This window comes from Eufriesea mexicana, unplaced genomic scaffold (genome assembly GCF_001483705.2).
Source record: "Eufriesea mexicana isolate 0111107269 unplaced genomic scaffold, ASM148370v2 scaffold415, whole genome shotgun sequence".
Lineage (NCBI taxonomy): Eukaryota > Metazoa > Arthropoda > Insecta > Hymenoptera > Apidae > Eufriesea > Eufriesea mexicana.
The window spans coordinates 435,165-459,591 of NW_016908639.1; the positions used below are offsets into that span (position 1 = coordinate 435,165).

The following is a 24,427-nucleotide window of genomic DNA, read 5'->3' on the forward strand; positions in this document are numbered from 1 at the left end:
AATTTCATATATTATTTATATAAAATATTACGTATATACGTAAATATTACGTGTAAATGTTACGTCTACCTTACACTTACATTAAACATAAATTTATTACATAAATATTATTATATAATAATTTATATTACCATAAATTGGTCTTACATGTATCAACACCTTGCCTGTCACATCAAAGGAAAAGTATAAAAGTATATGTAATAATGACCATCGTAAGTGAGCATATTTTGGAAGATAAGAAATTGAAATTTTTAATACTTTTCAAAGGTATAGTGACAAATTATATTTCACAAATGGTCATTTTCATTTACTCGAACACATTTGAGTCTAAAGCTTTGGTGTTTGGTTACTTTACAGGGACTGTTTTCGAATTTTCCATTTATTTTTAGCACCAGACGGTGATACGAGGAAAATAATTAAAGGATCGCGTGACTAGGGAAATGAACCGAATATCAACGACAGAAATACTTCGTGTTTATTAGCTCCCCCCTTTTCGCCTAACGTCCACTATCTCCATTGTATACCGATCGACATTAAGGGGTATTACTGCGTTCTAGCAGATCGGTAGATTAATACTAGAAAATTATTTTTTACTTTCATTCTTTATTTTTTACCGAAATTTTCATCGAAAACTGCTACTTTCATTCGCGTTCGATATTCCGTCTTTCTTTCGCCAGTTTCGCGATTATCTTTTAATCAAACGTTGGGTGTACTATGAAATTGCAAAGGTCGAATGTTCAGTGATATTACAGATAAATTGACATGTTTTAACATAATCGATCGAAGATTCCACGCATCGAATGAACCGACAACGAATCGAAGAAATAAGAATTTCGAGCGAATTTTAAATGGAGAAAGAATCTTCGTTCGGAAAATTAACGAACTCGCCCAGTTTCGTGATTAACTGTCTTTTAATTACACTCTGAGTGCATTATGAAATTATAACGATACTCGATTGTATTTTAGGTGGACTTTAAACAGAAAAATAATTGAATGAAGGATAAACAATATTTCAGGATTAAATATTTAAATCAAGCACCGAGTGTACTCTGAAATCGCTCCTTTATATCCTAGGCAAGTGAACCTGCCCTAATATAATAACAATAGAATAACTTTTAATTTAATGCCGAATGGACAAAAACTTTTTTCAACGAAATATACAGGTTATATTTCCACTTATATTCTGATAAATGCGAATTAAAATTCATTTATATATATATAACTCTGCAATTACGATTTCTCAGTAGAAACCAGTGCAACTGCTTCTCGGTTTCATCGTAGGATCTCAAGGAAAAATATTCAAATATTCAATTTCAAGTAATAAACTGGCGAGATTGAGAGAAGCAGGTGAGAGAAAAGATAAGTATTTACGAGGTTTTAACGAAATTATAAAAAGACATCGAGCATCAGAGGGTCCAGGCCCAGGGGCGATAAAAGGAAGAAGAACGGAGACAATGGCCGTGCCCAGGCTTACAGCGTTAATTAATTCGAAATATCGTGCAAATACGACGAAACGATGAATGAAGTCGATATTGTCGTGGAGAAGAGTGCAGATAAACACTGAACTATTTGCTCAGCGGCAAATTAACCAGCAGCCGGTATCGTGCAACAATGGCCTGAGGAAATGGCACCCAGTTATTAATGGCGAAAGCAAACGAGTGTCTGCTTTGATATCAATTGTAATTCCAGCGTCGAAAGATCGTTTAAGCAAGGCTCTGTTTTCAGAGAAAATAATCGTGTTTTCAGAGACGACGACACGAGTAACGCGAAATGGTAATTAAGCTCGCCACGTTTTTCCGATCGATGATCAACTAAACAGCCAATTATCCAGAAACTCGACGATGGGCTCATGGAGACGTGAACACGTGGATATTATAAATACACCGTTTTTACTCGTTAATTGACCCATTAATTCGTACTTCAGCGTTATTTTTCGAGTAAGCGTGCCGGAGCTGCCTAATCGGATCAGTGTCGCGATTTTATAGCACGGTAAAAAGATCAGGGTTACTGTACGATATGATCGAAGATCGATATGGTTTGTATGCCAGAGTCATGTTAGGTTGGTCATCCATCCGGCTGTGGCGATTCGACGTTGTAATTTAGGAGGCAGGGATTAGGTTAATTAATAAGCGGAGTAATTGGAGTATCGTCGGAGCGATAGAAAATGGAGAATGGAAAGGGATTATGTATTCTCAAGGATTATCGCTGCACGGTTAGCTGTTTACCCAGGTGCCATTTTATGTCCTCGCTACTTCAGAAATCGTGGATCATGCTGCAGGGTAGATTAAATGTAATTAAGAAATTAGCGAAATTAAAAGAGAAAACCTTGCAATTTGCTAATTAGCATGCGCATAGCGATTGTATGTTTACTTAAGCGTCACGATTTTACGCTCCACTTCAAGAATCGAGGACAAGATAATATTGCAATTACGAAATTAATAGTGGAAAACAGAGTATCGATATTACTAGGCGGCTCAGTATTTTTTATCCAAAGAATAAGAAAGTCGCGCCATGAGAGAAGAAATCGCAGTTCCCTGTTGTGCAAATTAAATGGTAAACTGTGTAAGTTTTGAGCGAAATGTAAATTGCGTTAAGAGCGCACTGACTATTAGCATACTTTGTTTGAAATTCTAAAGCTATTCGAAGATAGAGCCGAGGCTATTAGTGCTATACATGTGTGTATGTTTGCAGCTTCCACTGAAAATTTTTGCTTATGGCAGTTACGTCGTTTATGGTATGAACTGTCTGATCAACTGTCTGTCAACTTAATCCATCGACGAATATGGTATCTCTTATAGAAGAAAGGAAATGGAAAGGAAAAGAAGACAGGACCATTGCACGTTAGAGCTAAAATCACGAGGTGCTATTTGTACTTCTTCAGTTTATATCGGGCTCTTTATTTATGGTACTCTCTTCATTTGTCATTCTAACTTCTCATTAATCAACAGCTACAACTTGACCCATCACCCAACGTATCGTTCATTACAGAAAAAAGGAGGAAAGAAAGAAAACTGAAGCAACTGCGAGATAGAGCTGCAACCATCAGAGTCATGTATGCATGTATTTTCAATTTACACTGAAAGTTGTGGCACTTTCATCGAATATTATCTTAACTGTTGCAAATCAACTTATCACTCAAATTACCATTCATTGTAGAAGAAAAAAGGAAAGAAAATGAAGTAGAATTATTGTAAAATGAAACTAAAATCAGAAGAAGTTATGTTTCCAGTGTATACTGAAAGTCTGCAGTCACGTTATTTGTCATCTGAAATTGGAAACAATCAACTGATACAACTCAATTTATCATTCACCATATACTACCCATTACAGAAGAACACAAGAAGGAAAGGAAGGAAACAAGGACTATTGCAAGCTAGAGTCAACACCATGAGGTGCCATTTATGTGTATGTCCTCAGTTTATATTGGAATTATTTGTGGCACTTTCGTTATTTATCAGTTTATGGCTTCGATGATCAACTGCTATAACTTAACTCATCAGCCAACCTATAATTCATTGGATGGAAAAACAAGTGGACCCTTTACAAGATAGAGCTAGCACCATCAAGTTCACATTTGTGTTTATATTCAATTTCTACTGGAAATTTGTTATTTATGGCGTCCTCGTCATTTATATCCATTTATCAACTGTTACAACTCAATCTACTACTCAATTTGAGAAAAGGAAAGAGATGAAATAAGGACTATTACAAGACACAGCTAGAACCACCAGAATACAAATATCTCCAATTTCCATTGTTAATTTTTGCCTATGGTACCTTCATCAACTACAATCTCAACTGTTAAAATTCAGCTTATACCTTAATTCACCATTCATCATGGAAGAAAAGCAAACAAGAAAAAGAAAACTGATCAAGATGAAAACAACCACATATAATTTTCATTTTCTACTAAAAGTCGTTCCTAATCACTCTCTGCAACTTAACCCACCACCGAAGCATCGCTCGTTCCAGAAGAAAAGCGAGGAGAAAAGAAAGGGGAAGAAAGTTTGATCACGTGGCTCTGCGAGGCGTTTCTTTAGCACCGTAATTCTCATAAAAATCCAACCAGCCGCAGTTCCAGAATCACGCTGTATTTACTCGTAAATCTCGAGCACCCTTCAGAAGACGTTCCTCTTCATCTTCTTCTTTTCTTCCCGGGTGCTTCCCTTTATGGTTCACGCCGATGCTCCATCGTAAATATCCATCGTTGTTCCCTTTGCCGTTTTCTTCGCCTAATTCCCATCGCGCTGCGGGTTAACGTTGAAATTTGTTTTTACGCCCCTGTACGCGGAATCTCCGTTCGATCTCGCGCAGTTTCATTACGAATTCTTCCCGCGCTTCCCGACTACCTTGGCGTTCGTGCAGATCGCATTTGGCCCCGGACGAGCGTGGAATTTCGCGGAACAGCGAACAGCGGGGAATATTCGTTAATTCGCGAGGCGCGGGTGAACGAGCTCGCTTTTTTAAACGCGAGTCAGCGGCCGACTTCCGGGCTCGGTGGGGGCCACCGTTATTTTCCGCTGATCGCCGATCAGTGGGAGAGGTCGCGGAAGATCGGTGAACCGGAGGTTTCGTTTTATGACGATTATATCGTTATGATCGGAATTTTCATTTTTCCCTCGAGCACTCGGGATTCGTTGCATGCTTTCGCTTTGTCAGGCACCTTTGGAAGATGGGCACCGCTTGTGTGAATATGGTAATCGAGTGGAGTATAGGAACGTCGAATAAACAAAATAGGATTTTTAAAAAAAATTTTACCCTTTGTCTTTGTCTCGGTCTCTGCATGCTTGCGGCTGTGCGGTCTAAAGATTGTATGTATATATGTATGTATGGCTTTATTTTTGTTTTTGTCTGTGTACGAGGCTGTGTATTTATTTATCTGTCTCTTCAGAGTTTTTCGTATATGCATGTGTATATGTCTATGCCTGTGTCTGTACATATCTGTGCTTTTAGTGGACTTTGTATGTGTATCTACATCTTCATTTGCAGCTGTGTCTGCATCTACATCTGTGTGTTTGTGTGATTTTTGTTTTGATATGGATCTATGTACCTTGTGTGTATTTACGTTTGTGAGACTGTATTCTCGTGTCTGTATTATGCGTTTGCATGCCAGTGGCAAAGGGTTAATCGTGAAACGATTGTTTTGAAAAGCGGAGGATTGGTATGAATTCGTGAATCGTTGGAAGATTTAGTCGAAGCAACAGTCCGAGATCGTATGGTATCGAAAAATTGCGGGAACCGAGGAATGTTGAAGCACTTGGGATTCCATAATTTATGAGGTTTGCGTTACATATTTATTAGGCGATTATACGAGACCCTTAAAGTTCGTTGTGTACGAAGATTCCATGAATTGCATCGCGTATGAAGCGCTCGTGAAATTTCTCATTATATCGCACGTGAAGTTTGCGTTACGTCGCCATAGTGTGATTCATTCGAGCAAAATTTGAAGAACGATGCAATAACTCTGCCACGTGATGACACGTAAACAATATGAACGTTTTAATAATCGTAGAAGCCAATTAGTATCACATTTTCCAATTTAACTCCCAGATATAATTGGAGATGCAACAGAAAAGAGAAAGAAAATTTATAATTCCAAAAATTTATAATCAAACCCCTGGTAACAAATTAATAATCTGGGAATTCCACCAAATAAAGACCTTATCGACAGATCAGTCTCTCATATCTCCTCTCCAAACCCATAACTCTCCAAGTTTCTCATCACCATCTATCACCACGACCCTCAGGACCCCTAAACACACATACCATAGGCGCTCACCGTGGAAAGCCCGGAGCCAAAAAACATCGTACGAAGCCAACATCCTGGTACCTGAAACAACAGCATTAAGCCAATTAGGTGCAAGTCCCGAAGGGAAGAAAAACGTCCATCCGCCTTGTCTTCCGCTGGATACAGCCAATATCGCCAGAATTATCCGATCGACCATTAAAGCCAAGGGAAGGTAGCGGCATCGGCTGATTTCCTCAATTGGTAAACAATGTGTCGAACGAGAAGAGACGTTTCTTGCGAGGCTGTCCGCGATGGAAGAAGGGCAAAGAGAATGTTCTCCGGGTCGTAAATTCCCCATTGTGCAGTTGCATCCCTCGTCGACATTCCCTTACTCCAATTTACCGCGTTTCTTTTAATAGCCGTAGTCCTTCGCTTCCTCCATCGTTTGGCTTCTCGCATAAAGAGCCTCGGCAAGCCGGTCGTCGAACTCCTCCTCGTGACTCATCCGGCGCCTCCTCGTTATTGAAAGAATATTATTTCGTGCTAATGAGAACGATACACCAGCTACGTGAGGAGAGATAGGCGAATATCGGCGAATATCGGCGACCTCTGGAATTAATCGTCGGGATTCAAGCGACTCGTGCACATACGCCTTATCGCGGTCAAAGAATTCGAGAGCATGTGGTCTCTACCTCTGGAATTAATCGTCGCGATTCAAGCGACTCGTGCACATACGCCTTATCGCGGTCAAAGAATTCGAGAGCATGTGGTCTCTTCTTGGTCTCGCGATGGAATTTCGGGTAGCGGCGTAGAATCGCGCGGAACATGAGTCAGGAAGTTATTACTAAATCCACTAAACACCTGAATGAGCGTATTTTAAATTTTCATTCGAAGTTCAATATATTATTGTCTTAGTCACTTGTCTTCAAGGTTTTCTTTCCAATACGTAATCATTCAATGTTGCTCATTATTCCATCTCTTTAGGATTCTACTGCCTTTTCATTCATCATTCATTCACAGACATTTAGCGTTAAGTGTCTTGACATTATTAACACGCCGATCACCATGGTGATCACCAGTGACTGATGCTAGTAATTCCTTGAATTCGTTGTGTTTTTTTTATTTCATCCATTCTTTGAGAATTTGAAGAACGTTAGGTACACAGGGAACACGTTAAACCAATTAAAATTCTTCTTTCACCGTATTGTTTGATAATTTATCATTGTATTCTAGGGATAATGCGGATTTTATTGTGGTGTGAAGTCAGCATATCGAGGATATTATTAAATTGCATATAATAATAGTATTACTTGGCCTTAAGTGACCTGCAAGTTTGAAGTATTTCTATTAGAAATTAGGATTATTTGTCATAAGTTTGGTGAATATAATATTCTAAAATAAATTAAATAAAAATTGGACCATGATTATGATTAACAGTGACGAGAGTCATGGTGAACTGCCATATTACAGTTATGTGAGTGTCACTAAGGGAGCTTTGGAAGTTGGGGAGCCTGTGGGCCATGGATGAAAAATCTGTGGATAAAAAGATATTAACAATTTTAGAAAAAGCTGACATTTGTGATATATCTGAAAGTTCTGGCTTTTCGTTCATTTTTCTAACAATGGATTTACAAAAATTGAAAAAATACAAAGAATTTTGGTATCTTGTGGACTTCTATGTCTTCACTTTTTCTTACTAATCAATCATTTTCTAATTATTCCTGGCATTCAGGAAACTTTCCATAACTGAATTATTTATTACATAAAGACATCATTACTAATCATTAGTATTAGCATTAGTAGTTAGTTTCTTTATCTATCTATGGCTGATAAACAGACAATTTTTTACAATTAAATCGTTTACCAACAGATTTAATTAGTAACCATATCTAGCTGACGTTTTTTACATCTACTTAACTGACATAAATTATGTACATTCTAATATATATACACTGATACGCTAATCGTACTTACAGCTATTTTCCAACAATTCTTCATCGATACAGAGAAAATTCTTCACAATTGAATCGCTTATCAATCAATGTGTAATCACCAATGGTATCAGTACCTATTTTCCGACAATTCTTCATCATCATGGCACAGAAAATACAACGTATCCCCTGAATTTTCCAACAACTCTTCGCTAATAAACAGAATTGGTTCATCAACCAAGATTCAATCATCCCTCGTAACAGTCCTTCATGGATACGCAGAAAATACATTCTCCCAAACGGTGCAACATGCTAGGTACCTCGCCATCCATCCGCTATGCGTTAACAACACAGGTGGCCCATGAAGTACCATAGGCAATTTGCGAAACTTCGGAACTCGGATCTATACGTTATCGCGTACACACGAGTTTACCGTAAAGGCCAGGCAGTTTTTCAGTTTCATAAACAAATCCTAGGATGGTTGTTAACCGTGCAGCAGACGGACGGTCGCATCTGTGAGAGATCGTTACGCAATTAGCGTGAGACGAATTAATTGCTGCCGGGGAAACGAACAATGCTTCCCGGAGATTGCGTTGCGAGCAGATTGTTGAACACTCGTTCGGTAAGGTACTTCGGCACCATATTATTATGTAACCCCGGGGAATTATTAAGTGATTTGTATTCGTCTAGCGGCACCCGGGCAGATATATTGCTCGAAATAATTGTGCTATCTCTTTTGGTCGCTGAAAAATTAACGGCGCAAATATTCGTTGGTACGTAGATAAATGTTATCTTGGGCGACAGCGAGTACCTATATAATGTCATGCAATTAAACGATTAGCGAAACGGTAATTGATAAAAGGATGTTCCTAAATAAGCTCGGAGAGAGGCCGTGAGAGAGTAGGGGAAACCAGATAATAAACTAATTGAATTCTGCCCTCGTGTAATTCATGTTGCTTTTTTGTTTGTTCCTATGGGTTGGAGATAAGGAAGTATGTATTTCGGTCTGTCGTATTCCTTGTTCATTGTATGAGTTTGTATTCCTTTGGATTGCTGTGATTCAAAAAATGAGAATGTGGTATTTAAAAGTTTGTTAATATGATAAAAATAAATTTGTAATAGACTATATATACTTAGGTGATGAAAATAAGAAAATCTTTAAAAACGGATTTCTGGAGATGTTACAATATATATTGACTGAAAACAGAATTAATTGTTGATGTGTTTTTCAAATCGAGTCGAGAATAAAGCAATAAATGATTCAGCATCAAAATTGAATCCCAGTGTCATAAACATTGTAGAGAACATCGAGACATTCTTCACCTGGAAACGTATTTATATTAACAAAAATTTGTATTAATATGGAACTAAAAATATTCTTACAGAAAGATTTCTTTTTGTGCTCTTACAGAAGTTACGATATTCGCTTGTTCGATACCATTTGTTCTCCAACAGATATCTCTATTATAAAATTAAAAATGTATAATCTCTATCTTTAATCTTCCAGTAAAAATATACTGTATCAAGCGAATATCTCTTATCTGATCATATCTCTGTTCAAATAGAACGGAACCTGCCAATAAAAAAATTATAGATTATTAAATTAAAATATCTCTATTACCATCTCAACTACTATAAAATTATTATAATTCATATCTCTATTACCATAAAATTAAATATGTATAACCTCTTTCTATAATCTTCCAATAAGAAAATACTATATTAGGTGAACATAATATTTCTTCTCTAGATACCTATAAATATTATAATTTATATAATATAATTATATAAAATAAATAAATAAATCTTATATATATTTATTTATATTTATATCATTTAAATAAATTCGAGTTTTCAAATAACAAAATACCGTATTAAACATCCACCATGTTGTCCCATAATTATTTCATACCCATTCGAGCAATTTTTCGCAGTCATACCGATCTTCGGCAATACGATTCTCATTTCCGCTTTCGATTTGACTTGCCGGTTGTTTCCGCGGTTCTTTATGCAAAAATCTTTCGCGTTGAAATATTAACGCTCGGCATCCTGCCCACGACACGTGTTACTATCGTAAATCACCGATGAGAATTTATGTGGAGCGAAGTACGCTTGTTACGCATCGACTCCGACGCACTTAATTTTTCCTTCCATTTTTCCACCCTCTGTTCCCTCTCTCGTCCTTCTCTTCGCTATTTTTGTCCACTCTTTTCCATCTTTTTCCCGCGTTATCGAAACTAACATATCGTTATTCTGCTAACGTCGTTGTTGAACGACAATGCACATCCGTTTTTGGAACGCGATCGTTCACACGGGCGATCGGTCGCGCCATCTACTTCCAGACGCCATTTTTACACGCCTGTTTTGCAACCGCGTCGATAATTTCACGCTCTTTCTTGTCGCACGCGTGATACTATGGAATGTTCTAGGTAATTGTAAAACAATTGACTTTTGGAAAAAGATTATTAGTGTTTGTGTTAAATTTAGGTGATACACATTGTTTTCGGGCATGAGTGGTTTGTGAGAGAGGTTAGGGTTGTCGTATAGGCGTATGAATTTTGCTAGGAATTACGTTATTGTTGGGTTGTTTTATTAGTATTTTGAATCGATATATTAGTGTAATAAAGACTCATTAATGCCAAGTATGAAATTTAGTGAAATATTATTCTTATATGTATATATGGAACAAGAGGATCATAAGAATAGAAATATGTGGAATAAAAGAGTAGAATAATATAGAGTAATAATAAGGTACGGATACTAAGTAAATGTATAAATAAAGAAATAAATATACGTGAATGATCGTGGTATTGTTTGATTCTTTGCTTGAATCAGTATTAACACAATAGAGATTCATTAATGTCTAGAATAACCTTTATGTAGGATTACCAAGAATTTATGAAATATGATTCTTATATGTGTACAGAATGATAGAACAATAAGAACAGAAATAAGTAGGAACAAGAATAGAATAATGTAGAATAATAATAAGATATAAGTATTAAGAAGATAAATAAATAATCAAATAAATGTATTTTTATATAAATGATGGTGAACTTTTATAGTTGATGTATTAAGACTAGAATTATTGAAATAGTTCAGTAGACTGATACGCTATTGTTTCTTGTTTTCTATTGCATACTGAGAATATGTAGCTGTTTTTAGTAAAATTAATATCTACATTTGGGAGTTATTCGTGGGCCTATTTATTTCCATTATACCACTGGAATTTAGTATTATTTATACATACTACATTTAGATCTTGTGCTAAAATTATATTTGGTATTGAAAGCTTGTTGAATTGCTTTTTTAGTTGTCCTCATGTGGCATGGAAGGAGATAGGGTACTCTCTGCCACATTGTGCATGTTTCAATGGTATTTATAATTCTTGTGAGGACCAGTTAGGCATATTTGAACTCGGTGGTTAATATGGTAATTTAGAATCTTATAATTGACTGATACTTTATATAGAATACTATAATTTGTGTGTATATTTTTCTTCTATAATAGAATTTATATTTATAACATTATATTTATAATATTATATTTATAATTAGGATTCCACTATTTGGAATTTTTTAGTTGTCACAGAGTGTAACATTGAACTCACACCAAATTTTTATACTAAAAAAAACCAAATATTTTAAAAAATTTCTCAATTTTTTTAAAACTCAGTTTCAGTTTCAAATAATCAAACTTCTACTGTCAAATATTACTGATAATAACTTTGCCTAAATCAGGAGACTGAATTTTCAATAAATATTCAGTTAGCCGAAGGGAGAACGAAAACCGGTAAATATTCGATTATCCTCGAAATATCGAAACGATCGCAATAAATATTCAATTGCCCAGAAGCAGACCAAATGGATTCGGAGTAAATATTCAGCCATCGACGAGTAAAACGAAAATTACCATAAAGATTCCGTACTAATACGATCGAAGATGAGAAAAACACGATAAGTTACATTTTCCTTCTTTTACAACGCAGCCATTTTAAAATTCATACGCGTCGGTCAGCTCTATGCCACCGCATAGTTGTTTTTACATTTAGCTACTAACTGATATATATATATATTTGTTAATGTGTTTGGACATTCCACGAATTCTCATAACATTAAAAATATCTTTGGTTTCGTACAAAAACTCATTTTAAAACAAAACTAATTATTTTTTGAATTTTACATCGCATACTCACTCAAAAACAAATTGCAAAACACGATGAGTCACATTTCCTTTTTATGATAAGGTTGCTATTTAAAAATTAAGCATTAAAATTCACTCTCATTGTAGTTAACTTTGTATTTTAAAAATGACAGGTAATATATGTTTCATAATATTAAGAATTTTTTGGTTTTTGTTAGAAAATCTCGTTTTAAAACGAAGTTTATTTTTAAAAGTTTTATATCTTCTATCCGTTTGAAAGAAAATTATAAAAATATCGTTCTCAGGTAATTGAATCGGTCTCAGTAAGTCTCAAGTAAGTTCAATTGCAAGAAATACTCTGGAGTGTAACTTGGAATAGTCTTACTCTCAAGTGGACAGGTACCATTATGTCTTTAAATCTAATAACTTCTCTTTCAAGCGTATCATTTTAAAACACCTCTTCAAACATTTCAGAGTCAACACAATCGGATGTGCATATAAGTTTCTGATACGTGAGTTAATCATTTGTCAAATCGATTCATTCCACGAAACGAAACGTAACAAATGTCGTTCACCTATAAAAGGTCAAATATCAACCGATGGTTTTGGGTTTAAAAATTGAAAGAATATCCAAAAGGTACGAGGTTATTTAATTATACGAATATCTAACAAATTGATTTAACCCAGTCACAGATACTTCATTTTGACACTTAAAAATTTAACTCAGTCTGGTGACTCAATGAATCGACCAACGAAATTTAAAAAAATTAAAGAAATGGAATTATCACTTCAATCTCTCAACAACCAATGTCATGTTCATGTATAATGGACGTTTCATTCATTCGTTCAAAAGCGAAACTCGAGTTCTTCATAGCACCGAATGAAATCGATTTGATATTCGGTAAATTAATTTAATCCAAGTTGTAGGTATTTCACCTTCACTCTCGAAATTTTTAATTCACACCTGGTGCCTCAATGAATCCTGCAGCATGATACATTCACGAGGAGTCGTCAGAACAGGAAGGAGGAAGACCATGGTGGTCAGAGTTCTTTGTCCCTTGGAATTACTATTCCTCGAGTGTCGATGTCGACGTGGTCCATCCTTTTTTGGCATTTCTTCCTTGCACAGGTGTACCATGAAGGGAACACTTTGGCCGTGTGCTTCGCACGCTTTCACCATCGAGGCTCCTCGCGAAGGTTACTGGTTCTTTTTCTGGTCCGCGACTTCCGGCGTCTCCTAACTTCTCGTTAGCGCGGGACACGTCCCGCGTAGTGACCATGGCATCGTGGACAATTTTCAAGTTTTTGTCAAATTTTATTCTGGTTAATTCGCATTTATTCTGGTTAATTCGCTAATTGTGGACATGTTGAAATCGGTAGAACTACGTGAAGATCATCTCGCGATTTTCAGCCTGTTGCTTTTGGATATCGACTCTGTTATATTTCAGGATTCCATTATTACTATTTCCACGCGTGTTTTATAGTGTATAGGTGTTTATACTTGTATCGTTTCCCTTTTCGTTTTATAGTAACTTTTTTATCTAGGATTGTATGATACAGTATAATATGTTTCTGAAATTTGCAATACTTTGTGAGAATGTAGTATAGATACATTATTTTGTGAAAATTTAGTGAAGGCAGTGTATGTATAATATAATGAATATATTATAGGTATATTGTTTTGTGAAAATATACTATTTTGTAGATTATTTGTTGTAGTGTTTTGTGGAGTTAGAATATAATTCGTGAAGCTATAAAAAGTCCCTAACTTTTCTTTCAAATGTCCATTCCTAGTATACAGGTAATAAAATCACCAGTGCCAAGGCTTTTAACTGTAGATATTCAGCTAGCGTACAGTGTGTTAAGAATCTAAAGCTGACGTATTAATTGTTCTCTGTGTTTTATTGTTCAGACTGTTAATACATTGATTGCTGTGGTCACTGTAGGCCCACAATTTTCACAAATGACACCATGATGGTCATAATCGATCAACTGAACAATACTGAAGAAAAATGCGTAAAAATTCTTCAGCTACAGCCTTTATTATTTGATTACTTCAACTAATATTAAAATAACTATGTAAAATAGTAACAACGCAATTTGTAAGCAATTTAACAGAATTACATAATTGTATCATGTAACATTCTATCATTCTATGATTTCAAAGTGGCTAAGCCAATAGAATACATTAGTTATTCAACGTACTGAAATTACTATTTCTTCAGCATAGTTTAGGTCAATTCAGATTATACGTTATATGTAACTGTTCAGTCACGACTTCATGGTGTAAATTGAAGATTTTATATTCGGTAAATTTCATTCGGCCGAGATTAAAATGACAGAGTGATTTGTAAGGTAGTTGGGACCATTTGTGGCAACTCGTCATCAGAGCGATTCACAGATGAGAAGATGGCTAACAGAACGAATGCGGGTCTGATTGGCCATCGCGTAACTGAACCACCTTAATACCATCTGAAAGCACACTATACGAATTTCCATTATTGTCAAAAGAAAACGTCGCATCTACCAATAAAATCCTCAACGATGATACAAAACGGCAAACGAAATAGATCAACGTTCATCAAGTTTCATTATTTATTTAGCCTGTCTTACTCCGATTACTCCTTTAACTCTTTCAATTTATTCCCGAGCAAATAACAAAAGTAGTCATTATCTATTTCTCGCTTGCTCTATGTATCCATCTTATTTATTCTTAAAAGAAAAAAAAAAAGGAAAGAAATCCACGCGTTAAAGATAATTTACAGAAGCCATTTGGAGCAGAGAGCAAACACTAGAGTAAAGTAGAAATGAAAGAACCAAACTCGTAGGCTCGCGTCTACCTTCTGGCTGGCCTCGAACGAGGAACCGATCTTATCTAGGCTATAAAACTTTCATTCGCGTTCCAGTAGGCAAGATTAAAATCTCCTCGATTTTTCGCAATACCATGGTCAATTTCCAATCGACCAACAGAGGTACAAGAGTATCGGCTACTCGATTCTGACCCTATTTAATCCTCGTCGAATCTCCTAATGGTGCATGGTTCTCGTTGGTAGTCACGACGTTCGTTTATCGTTTATTCATCGTTCGTTTATCGTCCTCGTCGTGTTTCCGCTTTGTTTCGACTGCTTATTCGAGGTTTATCGTTATCACGGTCGCAGATCGGCCGATGTTGGACGTCGTCCCCGGCGTCGGCGACGAGCGCCGAGAGATCGATGGTCTCCGATGCTGCAATGTCCACCTCTGCGTCACTTCATCCAGAGGATAATCGGCCGATGGTATCGTCTGGGCTGCTCCGTTCCTCGAAAATCGTCCTCTGATAACTGCGTTCGACCGTCTGCCCTCGAAGGCCACCGAATTACCCCGCAATTTGCGGTTCCCAGGGCGTGCAATTAGCGTTGGGCCACGGAGAATTTTAACGAGCGGTCAACTTATTAGCACCGGTGATGCCCCTGCGTTGCGTTGAGACGGTGTTGGACCCTTCAGGGTAAAGCAACCTCTTTTGCGAGTGTGGGTCGTCTGCTGGTTCTGTATAGAGTACGTACATGTATAAAAATTGAGTTGGACCATTGAGGAGAGAATTGATTGATCAGAGTTTTTGTTTGTAGAGATGAGAATGTAGAAAGTGTTGTGAATGATGAGAGTTAGTTGCAGGGCGAGTCTAGTTGGCTGGGGAAATGGATGAAATGCAATGGTAGGGTACTTAAAATAAAAAGTTAATTTCTTGCAGTTTAAAATTGTTAATACCTTATACTATCTTCACCATTTGTATGCAGGGTATATGGAGAATTGAATTACATAAAGGAATCGCAGGGTTCCATTTAAAAAACGAGTATAATTGTATGTTGCAACTGGATCAGAACATTCTTGAAGCAAATCATGCTATACCATGATAGTATTACTAAAGTTATACATTTTCTATTATATATATCTTCTTTTCAATGCAATAGAAACAGAGGTATATAGGCTCAATAGACTCAATAGGAATTCATCGACCTTGAATCGACCTTGAAGTAACCTTGTACTGAGAAATTTAAATTTCATCAACGGGAGTATCGTCGCGTGAAATGACTCTATTTGAAATAAATTGAATGTTCGAAACGATGAGCTCCAATACTGATACGTGCCTGTACAAGCCCAGTAACCGAGGGATTGAGAATTCTGCATCGGTTATAAGTTATTAGGGGCCTGGATTGTAGGGTAGACACTGCGTATCCGTCATACATCGACATTCGACATATTGGTACCATTAAATGGTCTCTGTCCCTTTTCTTCTTTCATTTCGTTTCACCTCTTCTTCTTGTGCAGTTTGGTAATCTAGGTAACCCCGTCTACTGCAACGAGTGCAGCTCGTCGTTGCTTACTTGGCATAGAAAACTCACGACGAGATGCACTCGTCGAGAATTACTGTAGAACGAGGTATTTTGCAACAGAGAAAAATATGCAGAAGCAAATGAGCGTGATACTTTTAACATAAGTTCCTATATCGTATATTACTTTATAAAGACAAGGAATTAAAAATTAAATTCCATATCTGGTTATTGTCATCGGCAAATAAATTGCTACGCGAGGTGACCTAACTTAAAATCTACTTCCATGATAGGTTTTTATAGCAGAAAATTTTCGGAAGCTCATTTCCTCTTTAAAGTGGATAGTAAAAGATACCACGAACCTGGAAATAGGTCACAGAAGAAACTTTGAAACTAGAACAACAGACCTATGATAAGTAGCCAATACATACTAACATAGCGTTAAACATAAAAGGAACTAATGGAATGTATTTCAAATACGCATAAAAATACCAATGTGAAAAATATAACAATGGAAAATACAGCGAGTATAGGTTAAATATACTATACACAAACGATCATAATTGAAATAGTCTAGTAAAGACGAATAAGTATACGATTACCAGTGATAAAGACAAATGTGTATAATAACACGTAACTCCATGTACTAATGGCAGAAATTAGCCATTTTGAACGACCTGGTAATTTTGATAAGTGTAATTATCCCCTATAATTCTCCCTATAACTCCAACTATAATTATTAATATGGCTAACACGATCAAATATATGCTTCCTGATACCATCGTCAAATATTTAAATTTATCGTGATACCGCGGTATGTCTTATCAGCTACACACGTATCTTTTATCATTATTTGAGATCATCGGCCATCAGGCTTTCATCTCTAACCTATCAATTGATTGAAGTATTTCGTTGTCGTTTGCAGACTGACGGAGTCGGTGGGAAACATCCACGACGGTATCGGCAACTATACTGCAGACGTCAAGTGTTCCTGGCTGATCCAGAGCAGCCCGAACTCCACGATACGGATACACGTGGAGCAATTCGCCACGGAATGCGGCTGGGATCACATGTACATCTACGACGGTGACAGCGTCGAAGCGCCGTTGCTCGCTGTCTTCTCTGGATTGATGCACAAAGATGGCTACCATATACGCCGCGTGCCGGAAGTGATCGCGCAGTCCGGAAGTGCGCTGCTTCACTTCTACTCGGACGTAGTGTACAACATGAGCGGCTTCAATATTACCTACAAGATCAACGCTTGCCCAAGCAGGTGATTATGCACTTGATTTCATCCTCGTTTCATCCCTTCTTAGTTTGGATTGTTATCTCTCTGTCTTTTTTTTTTTTTTAGGAATTTAGGAGTGAGCTTTTGTAGAGCGTATTTTGAAGTTTCTGAATGCTTGGAGTGTGAACCTCTGGAAGGATTCTTTTGGGAATGAACCTTTAGGTGTTTGGAATCTAGGGTCTGAATAGAGAGTTGGAGATCTACTTTGTTTTGTGATTTTTGGAATGGTGTTTGCAGACTTTTGGTTGACACTAGTTTAATTTTAGTGGTAGAATGTTACTGTAGGCTTGTGTTAGGTTTGTTTGTTCTTTTTGTAGAGTTTAGAGGTTGTGAGAGGATTTTCGGTTCTCTGAGATGTAGATGATACAGCCTGCCTTATTTTTAGAACATTATATTTAGTTTGTCCCTTTTGTAGAATTCTTTTAGACTTGCTTTTCATGTTTTAATTTAAGATTCAGTCTATGTTTATAAGTCATAGAAAATGATTTGGTAAAATTATACTTTTATTAATACTTGCGTATTATTAACTGTAATTATAATTTCACAAAGAGTTGTGCTTTGTTTGGACCAGCATCAGTCTCTATGAATAAAAGTCGACAACGGTATTTTCATCAAGAAGCTTCCCTTTTTCAGTATACAAATCTCAATTGAACTTTGACACACGGTAGATATAATTCCAAAGTATATCAGTAATCGTTTCAGTCGTTCCAAAATTTGATTACGCCGTTCATTGATTCCACTCTATCGTAATATCAATTGACCCAGCTCCACTTTCTATCTCGTTAAATTTTTTCAGTATACAAATTTCAATTGAACTTTGACACACGGTAGATATAATTCCAAGTATATCAGTAATCGTTTCAGTCGTTCCAAAATTTGATTACGCCGTTCATTGATTTCACTCTATCGTAATATCAATTGACCCAGCTCCACTTTCTATCTCGTTAATACTATCCGCTGATTACAAAAAAAGAAAAGAAAAAACTCAACAAAAAATACAGATATAAACTGTCATCATCGTTAATTCATTGTCCTAGGTCAGGAACTCCAGAATTAAAACCACCCATTGACACCGATTTTCCATTTACTGTGGCCTCGTTGACCATTTCTCTTGTAACGATATTTGTTCAAGTCCGATCAGGCAAACGTTTATTCTATCTTCGCGTGCAAATACGATAAGAGAGTATTTATAGTGGCGATTAGGATCGCCACACATGTAGCTTGGCTTTTTAAAGATTTGCACAGCCTACTTTCCTTCTTGTGTGTACATACTTTTGGGTGTCCACAGGTATTCGCACATTGACTGCTCCGGCCATGGAGTCTGTATCGACGGCGTTTGCACGTGTGACGCTACATGGATTGGCGAGGCCTGCGAGATTCAAGTTTGCCCGAACAATTGTTCCCATAGTCATGGACAGGGCGAGTGTAACCGGGAGAGCCATCACTGTGACTGCGTGCACGGTTTCAAGGGTGAGGTTTTCCATTAGAGGCGTCCGGTGAAGTATCTTGAAATGGTGGAAGGCTTGGTCGATTGTGTTCTTACTCTTGCGAATACAATCTGTGTGCAATGAATGCTTCTGAAACAATAGGATTACCGAATAATTACAAATTTCATGTAAACGAATTTTATTTGCTTATGTGAAAGATGCTTATGTCATTGTTTTATCAGTAGTTTAGTGAAAATGCTATATGGTGTAACAGTAGAACACAGTAGTGCAGTGATAAGCAAACGGTATGGGAATTAGAAAGTACTTGCATATTGGTATATAATTTTGTAGTCACACAAAAGTGAAGAAATACCGTTGCTAGGTGGATTTGTACCTTAGTAGTAGTTGAAATGAAATGTATTTGTATAGAGTAATTAAAGACCATTTTATATCTCTTCAGGTTCTGACTGCAGCCAAAGAAGTGATCGTGGATTTTGGGAGAGCGTCACGTACACTGACTTCTCACCGGAAGGTTCGGCTAGTCATTGTTCCATCGTTTGGAAGGATTCCTTGTATGTAGTTGGCGGTGAGAGCTTTCATCGCACCAAGATGATTTACGTGTATGATTTCAATGGAAACGTCTGGGAAACCCCTCATGTGGAGGGTAAGGTTCCTCTACCCCGGTACGCGCATTCGTGTGTACTCTTTGGCGACAAGATATTCATGTATGGCGGTGTACTGCCTAATTCCACGGTAACCAACGAGATCTGGGCCTTTGACGTGTCGGCAAAAGTCTGGGAGAACGTAACTGTGCACGACAACTACCATAACAACAAGACCATGCGTGGTCCCTTAAAGGTGGTTTAGTTTTCCTTTTTTGTCTTATAACATTCTATACTGAATTGCCTTAACACGTTATATTTTGATCGAATCAGAATCTTTTCCCTCAAAACTGTTGCATTCAGATCATTTTTGACTATCTACATTCCTTTATTTATTTGCGTTTCCCAGTTTATCTGCACTTTCTGAAACATCTGTTTATATTTTTCAGATTTTTCATTATCTGTTTATTTCTTTTAGACCTTTCGTTTACATTTTCGCTTTATTTATTTCTATTTCGAATGAAAATATGATTTTCTGTTTTTCTTCTTTTTCTTACACTATTAATAGCTTTCTTTAAATATTCTATATGTCAAAACATTTTGAATACTCTTATTTAATGTGTTACTTTACACAGGTAGCTGGACACACTGCAACCCTGGTGCAGAGTCATGGAAGGAAAGAAAAGATGGTGGTAATATTTGGCTATTCACCTCAGTATGGCTATTTAAACGAGGTCCAGGAATACTATTTGGGTACCCGCGAGTGGCAAATTGTGGAGACAGTCGGATTCCCTGTAAAGGGTGGCTATGGCCATACTTCCGCCTATGACCCGTTAACGAGTTTAATTTATGTATATGGAGGATATGTCTCAGAATCACAGAGCACACAGGTGGTAACCAATCGACTGTACTCCTACCACCCTAATTCTCGTGAGTGGACATTGTTGACGTCTGCCCCATCGGCACGTTTCTTTCATACGGCCGTGTTCATTTCTGGTGGCTTGATGATCGTCTTTGGAGGCAACATGCACAATGATACGCAACATTCAGATGGAACGAAGTGTTACTCAGCTGATACGATCGCGTACGATGTCACGTGTGATTCGTGGCATCAGTTTCCTATGCCCAAAGAGATGACCGATCTGCCTAGGTATGGGCACAGTACGACAGTGTTCGAGAAATCGATGTACATTTATGGAGGATTTGATGGACAGATGTTGTCTGACATGTCAAGGTAGATTTTTTTTTATATGGATTAAAATATAATAATTAAAATATTTTTACTATTTTGGTACGTTTGATATGTCTACTATCTTCTATATGTTGATATTATTATTATTATGTAACTTATTGAACGAAATAAAAAAAGAAACCTCTGTTAATCCGGCCACTAGGTATACACCAGGAAATTGCGAACACCTAACAAATCAAAATCAATGTTTAAACGCAAGGACAGGCGTGAAGTGCGTGTGGGACAAGAGTGAAGATCGATGTATACAGATTACCAAGATATCCCGGCAAGTGCTTCTTAACGACGACATGCACGACGGAATTTACATGAGATGCCTAGACGACACGCCGCCACGCGGGATGACGTCTCACAAGGAGTTATGCAAGCTGCTCACGGATTGCGTGGCATGCGTGCAAACCTCGTACAATTGCGTGTGGTGCGGTAAGAGTTGCTCGTACGAGATTTGCCGAGACAACGCTAATGCACCTCCGACCAAGGCAATCACGAATCTGGTACAATGCGACGCTCACACCGGCATTGAGTGTTTGCAATTGCACACGTGCCATGCGTGCTCTAGTAATCCGCATTGCATCTGGTCCTGGTCGAATGGACCTGATCGGTGTAAACCGTACTCGAAGGCTCGAGACGTGAGTAGTTTTTATTCAAGAGCTACTGTTCATGTATTTGCTATGACTACAGCGGAAAGTTGTAATGAAGATTCACACTAAGTTAATTTTTTAGATAGATTAAAGGCTTTGTTTGTGTTGAAAATAGTAGGGTGGTTAATAGATTTCAGCATACATTTAGTGTTAGCTATGCTTTGTGTTGGTTTAAAATATATGTATGTTAATAAATTTCAATTTACAGCAGGTGACAATTTTAAATGGAACTATCCAAGCACAAAGGTTATCCATAGATTCCTGTCGCAACCCGTGTGTGGATTATACTTCTTGTAAAAATTGTACGGAGTCAGATTGCATTTGGTGTCAGAATGAGAAGAAGTGCGTCGATAAAACTGCATATCCTGTGAGTTTTCCCTACGGCCAATGCCGTGAGTGGACTACGGTTGACGCAAAATGTCGTGCCACGGAAACAGGAAAAGAGTGGTGTACGTTTTATTCGTCTTGCGCGGCATGTCGTTCTGATCCTGGATGCGGTTGGTGTGACGATGGTTCTGGAACAGGAAAGGGATTGTGTCTCCCAGGTGGAGCTCGTGGGCCAAGTCGTAAAAGCTTGGACACTTGCCCATTTGAACGATGGTACTTTACCAAATGTCCTAGTAAGTGAATTATAATTGAGCAACAAAACATTTTTATTATTGTAACATATTTAAAATTGATTATGTAATATGCACGCACTAATTCTCTACGTATTACAATTTTAGCTTGTCAATGCAACGGTCACAGCAAGTGTCGCTCAAATAGCAGTATATGCATTCAACCATGTGAAAATTTGACTTACGGACCTCATTGCGATAAATGCATGCCCGGCTATTACGGAAGTCCCCTAAATGGAGCCACTTGCCAACGTAAATTCATTTTACTCTGTGTAATATCGTTAACCTACCAATATCGAGTAGGTCATTCAATTACATTTTCTCATTACAGCCTGCTTTTGTAATAACCAAGGCACACAGTGTTCCAGCGAAACGGGTAAATGTTCCTGTACAACGAAAGGCATTATCGGAGATCATTGTGAACGATGCGATGTATCTAGCCTCTATCATGGAGACCCTACAAATAAAGGATCATGTTTTTGTAAGATATTTTTCTATATCTTTTAGTAATAAAATATAAGATATATTACATTTGAATTAATTTCTTTTTTTCTTTCACAGACGATTTGGCAATCGATTATCAATTTACATTCAATTTAAGTAAAAAAGAAGATCGTCAGTATAGGGCAATTAATTTCAAAAATTCTCCACCAAAATCCGATATTGATGCGGAATTTTCTATTACCTGTTCCGTTCTGGCTAAAATGAATATTACCGTGAGGAAAGGCAATACGCCGGAACTGCCAGTCACCCTTGGTGCAAATTGCACGACCAACATGTACAAGTATCGTTTTATGAAAGAAATTTATGGTTTTGGTAGTGAAAACAATAACACGTTGATCACGGTGTACGTTTACGTGTACGACTTCCAGCCACCTGTATGGATTCAAATTTCCTTTTCTCAGTATTCCAAACTCAACTTGCAGCAGTTCTTCATAACATTTTGCACGTGAGTATTTGAAACATCGTGCTAAAACAAACTAAACATGTAGATAGATGTGTCGATTATTTATGTGTTGTGTGTAGGTATTAATAACCGTGAGATCAAGAACATTGTGATTTTGTTCATTATTTTTTTTTTTCAAAATTTCCTCCGCTTTTGTGTTGTCCTAAGCCTCAGGCAGTATTTACTTGTAAACTAGAGATTACATGCCTAGGTGCTTCCTCGCTCTGCTGTTGGTGGCTGCTGTCCTTTGGAAAATTAAGCAAAAATATGACATGTACAGAAGAAGGCAAAGATTGTTCGTAGAAATGGAACAAATGGCCAGTAGGGCGTTTAGCCAGGTTTTGGTGGAAATCGAGAGGCGGGATATCGATAATTCCGATTCAGAACGAAGTGAGTCTGAGTTGACTAATTGTCGTAAAAAGAAAAAGGTCAGTATCTATTTTTATTTTTGTGTATAAAATAAAATACTGAAATTAATCTATTTTTATTAATATTTTCTTAAAAAATAAAAAAAAAAAAAAATAAATAAAAGAGAAGAATAGGAAAAGAACAAAATAACGTTACCGCGGTGGCAGTACGTGATTTAAATAATGGCGCCATTAGTGACGCCATTAAACTCGAATCGCGCATGACTCGATATTTCGATATTGCTTGCGATTCTCGTTTCTTCTCTTCAAATCTCTCGTGACGTTGGTTCAGTATGGTTTTGCGCGTAGTAGTGCTGCGATTTTTGTCAATTGTTGTAGAACACAGTATATAATTGTGCGTTATTTGGTTTCCTTCGTAAATATTTACAGGACGCCCCTAGTCCGATCGCGCTGGAGCCATGTTGTGGTAACAGAGCAGCGGTCTTGTCGTTGCTAGTCAGACTACCTACAGGCGGTGAACCGTACACGCCGGCTGGTCAGAGCGCCGGTTTAGCCGTAGCGTCTGCGTTAGTTACACTGGGTAGTCCGCGGAGGCCCTCTCAGGAATTGACGACGAAGGAGCCGACGAAAACACGAAAGTCTGCCAGCCAACACCCAGATTCCACTTGCATTTAGCGATAACGACGCGAAAGTAGAGACACGTTAAACGTAAACTACGCCTTGGGTGACTATGAGCCTTAGACATGTTTCTGTGATCTTGCCTTAGCGAACGGGCAGGACTGTTCAACGGTTAAACTCTTCGAACTCTGATCGAGTGAAGTGTGTGATTCATTATTAATTTTTCTTTTGTTTTTCTTTTCGTTCGTTCCGCGATGAATCTTCGTTTCGTTTTGTACGACCGATCGGTAAAACAAATTTCGACTTCCCGAGAAAGGTATTAACGAGGTGAATCGCATCTGTCATACTCAACGGGTCAGCTAAGTGGTACGAATAAACGCGTTGGATTATCATTGTGAATTGGAGACCGGCCATTTTCTGCACAGCCGATTGTTGGTAAGTAAATCAGTCCATAAATTGTACGCGTAACATAATGACGGCAACACGCTTGGCTGACTTGGTATTTTTTTATTTTATTTCATTCGTTTCTACGTGACGATGTACAGTGTTGTATATAGATCTG

At 37.4% G+C, this 24,427-nt stretch overlaps 1 protein-coding gene across 3 annotated transcripts in view; it reads left to right on the forward strand.

Moving 5' to 3' along the window:
- Window positions 1-23,929, forward strand: part of dsd (attractin-like protein dsd) — a 29,918-nt gene extending 5,989 nt beyond the window's left edge. Inside the window, exons 2-12 of one of the 3 annotated variants that reach the window (XM_017897361.1) lie at window positions 17,035-17,382; window positions 18,686-18,867; window positions 19,285-19,682; window positions 20,062-20,660; window positions 20,821-21,304; window positions 21,525-21,936; window positions 22,042-22,185; window positions 22,265-22,414; window positions 22,495-22,882; window positions 23,076-23,307; window positions 23,677-23,929. In XM_017897361.1, the coding sequence (XP_017752850.1) occupies window positions 17,035-17,382; window positions 18,686-18,867; window positions 19,285-19,682; window positions 20,062-20,660; window positions 20,821-21,304; window positions 21,525-21,936; window positions 22,042-22,185; window positions 22,265-22,414; window positions 22,495-22,882; window positions 23,076-23,307; window positions 23,677-23,922 (3,583 nt within the window). In that variant the 3' untranslated portion in view covers window positions 23,923-23,929. The remainder of the gene's footprint in view (window positions 1-17,034; window positions 17,383-18,685; window positions 18,868-19,284; window positions 19,683-20,061; window positions 20,661-20,820; window positions 21,305-21,524; window positions 21,937-22,041; window positions 22,186-22,264; window positions 22,415-22,494; window positions 22,883-23,075; window positions 23,308-23,676) is intronic. The other 2 variants (XM_017897362.1, XM_017897363.1) reach the window with 2 other exon arrangements.
- The last annotated feature ends 498 nt before the right edge of the window (window positions 23,930-24,427 follow it).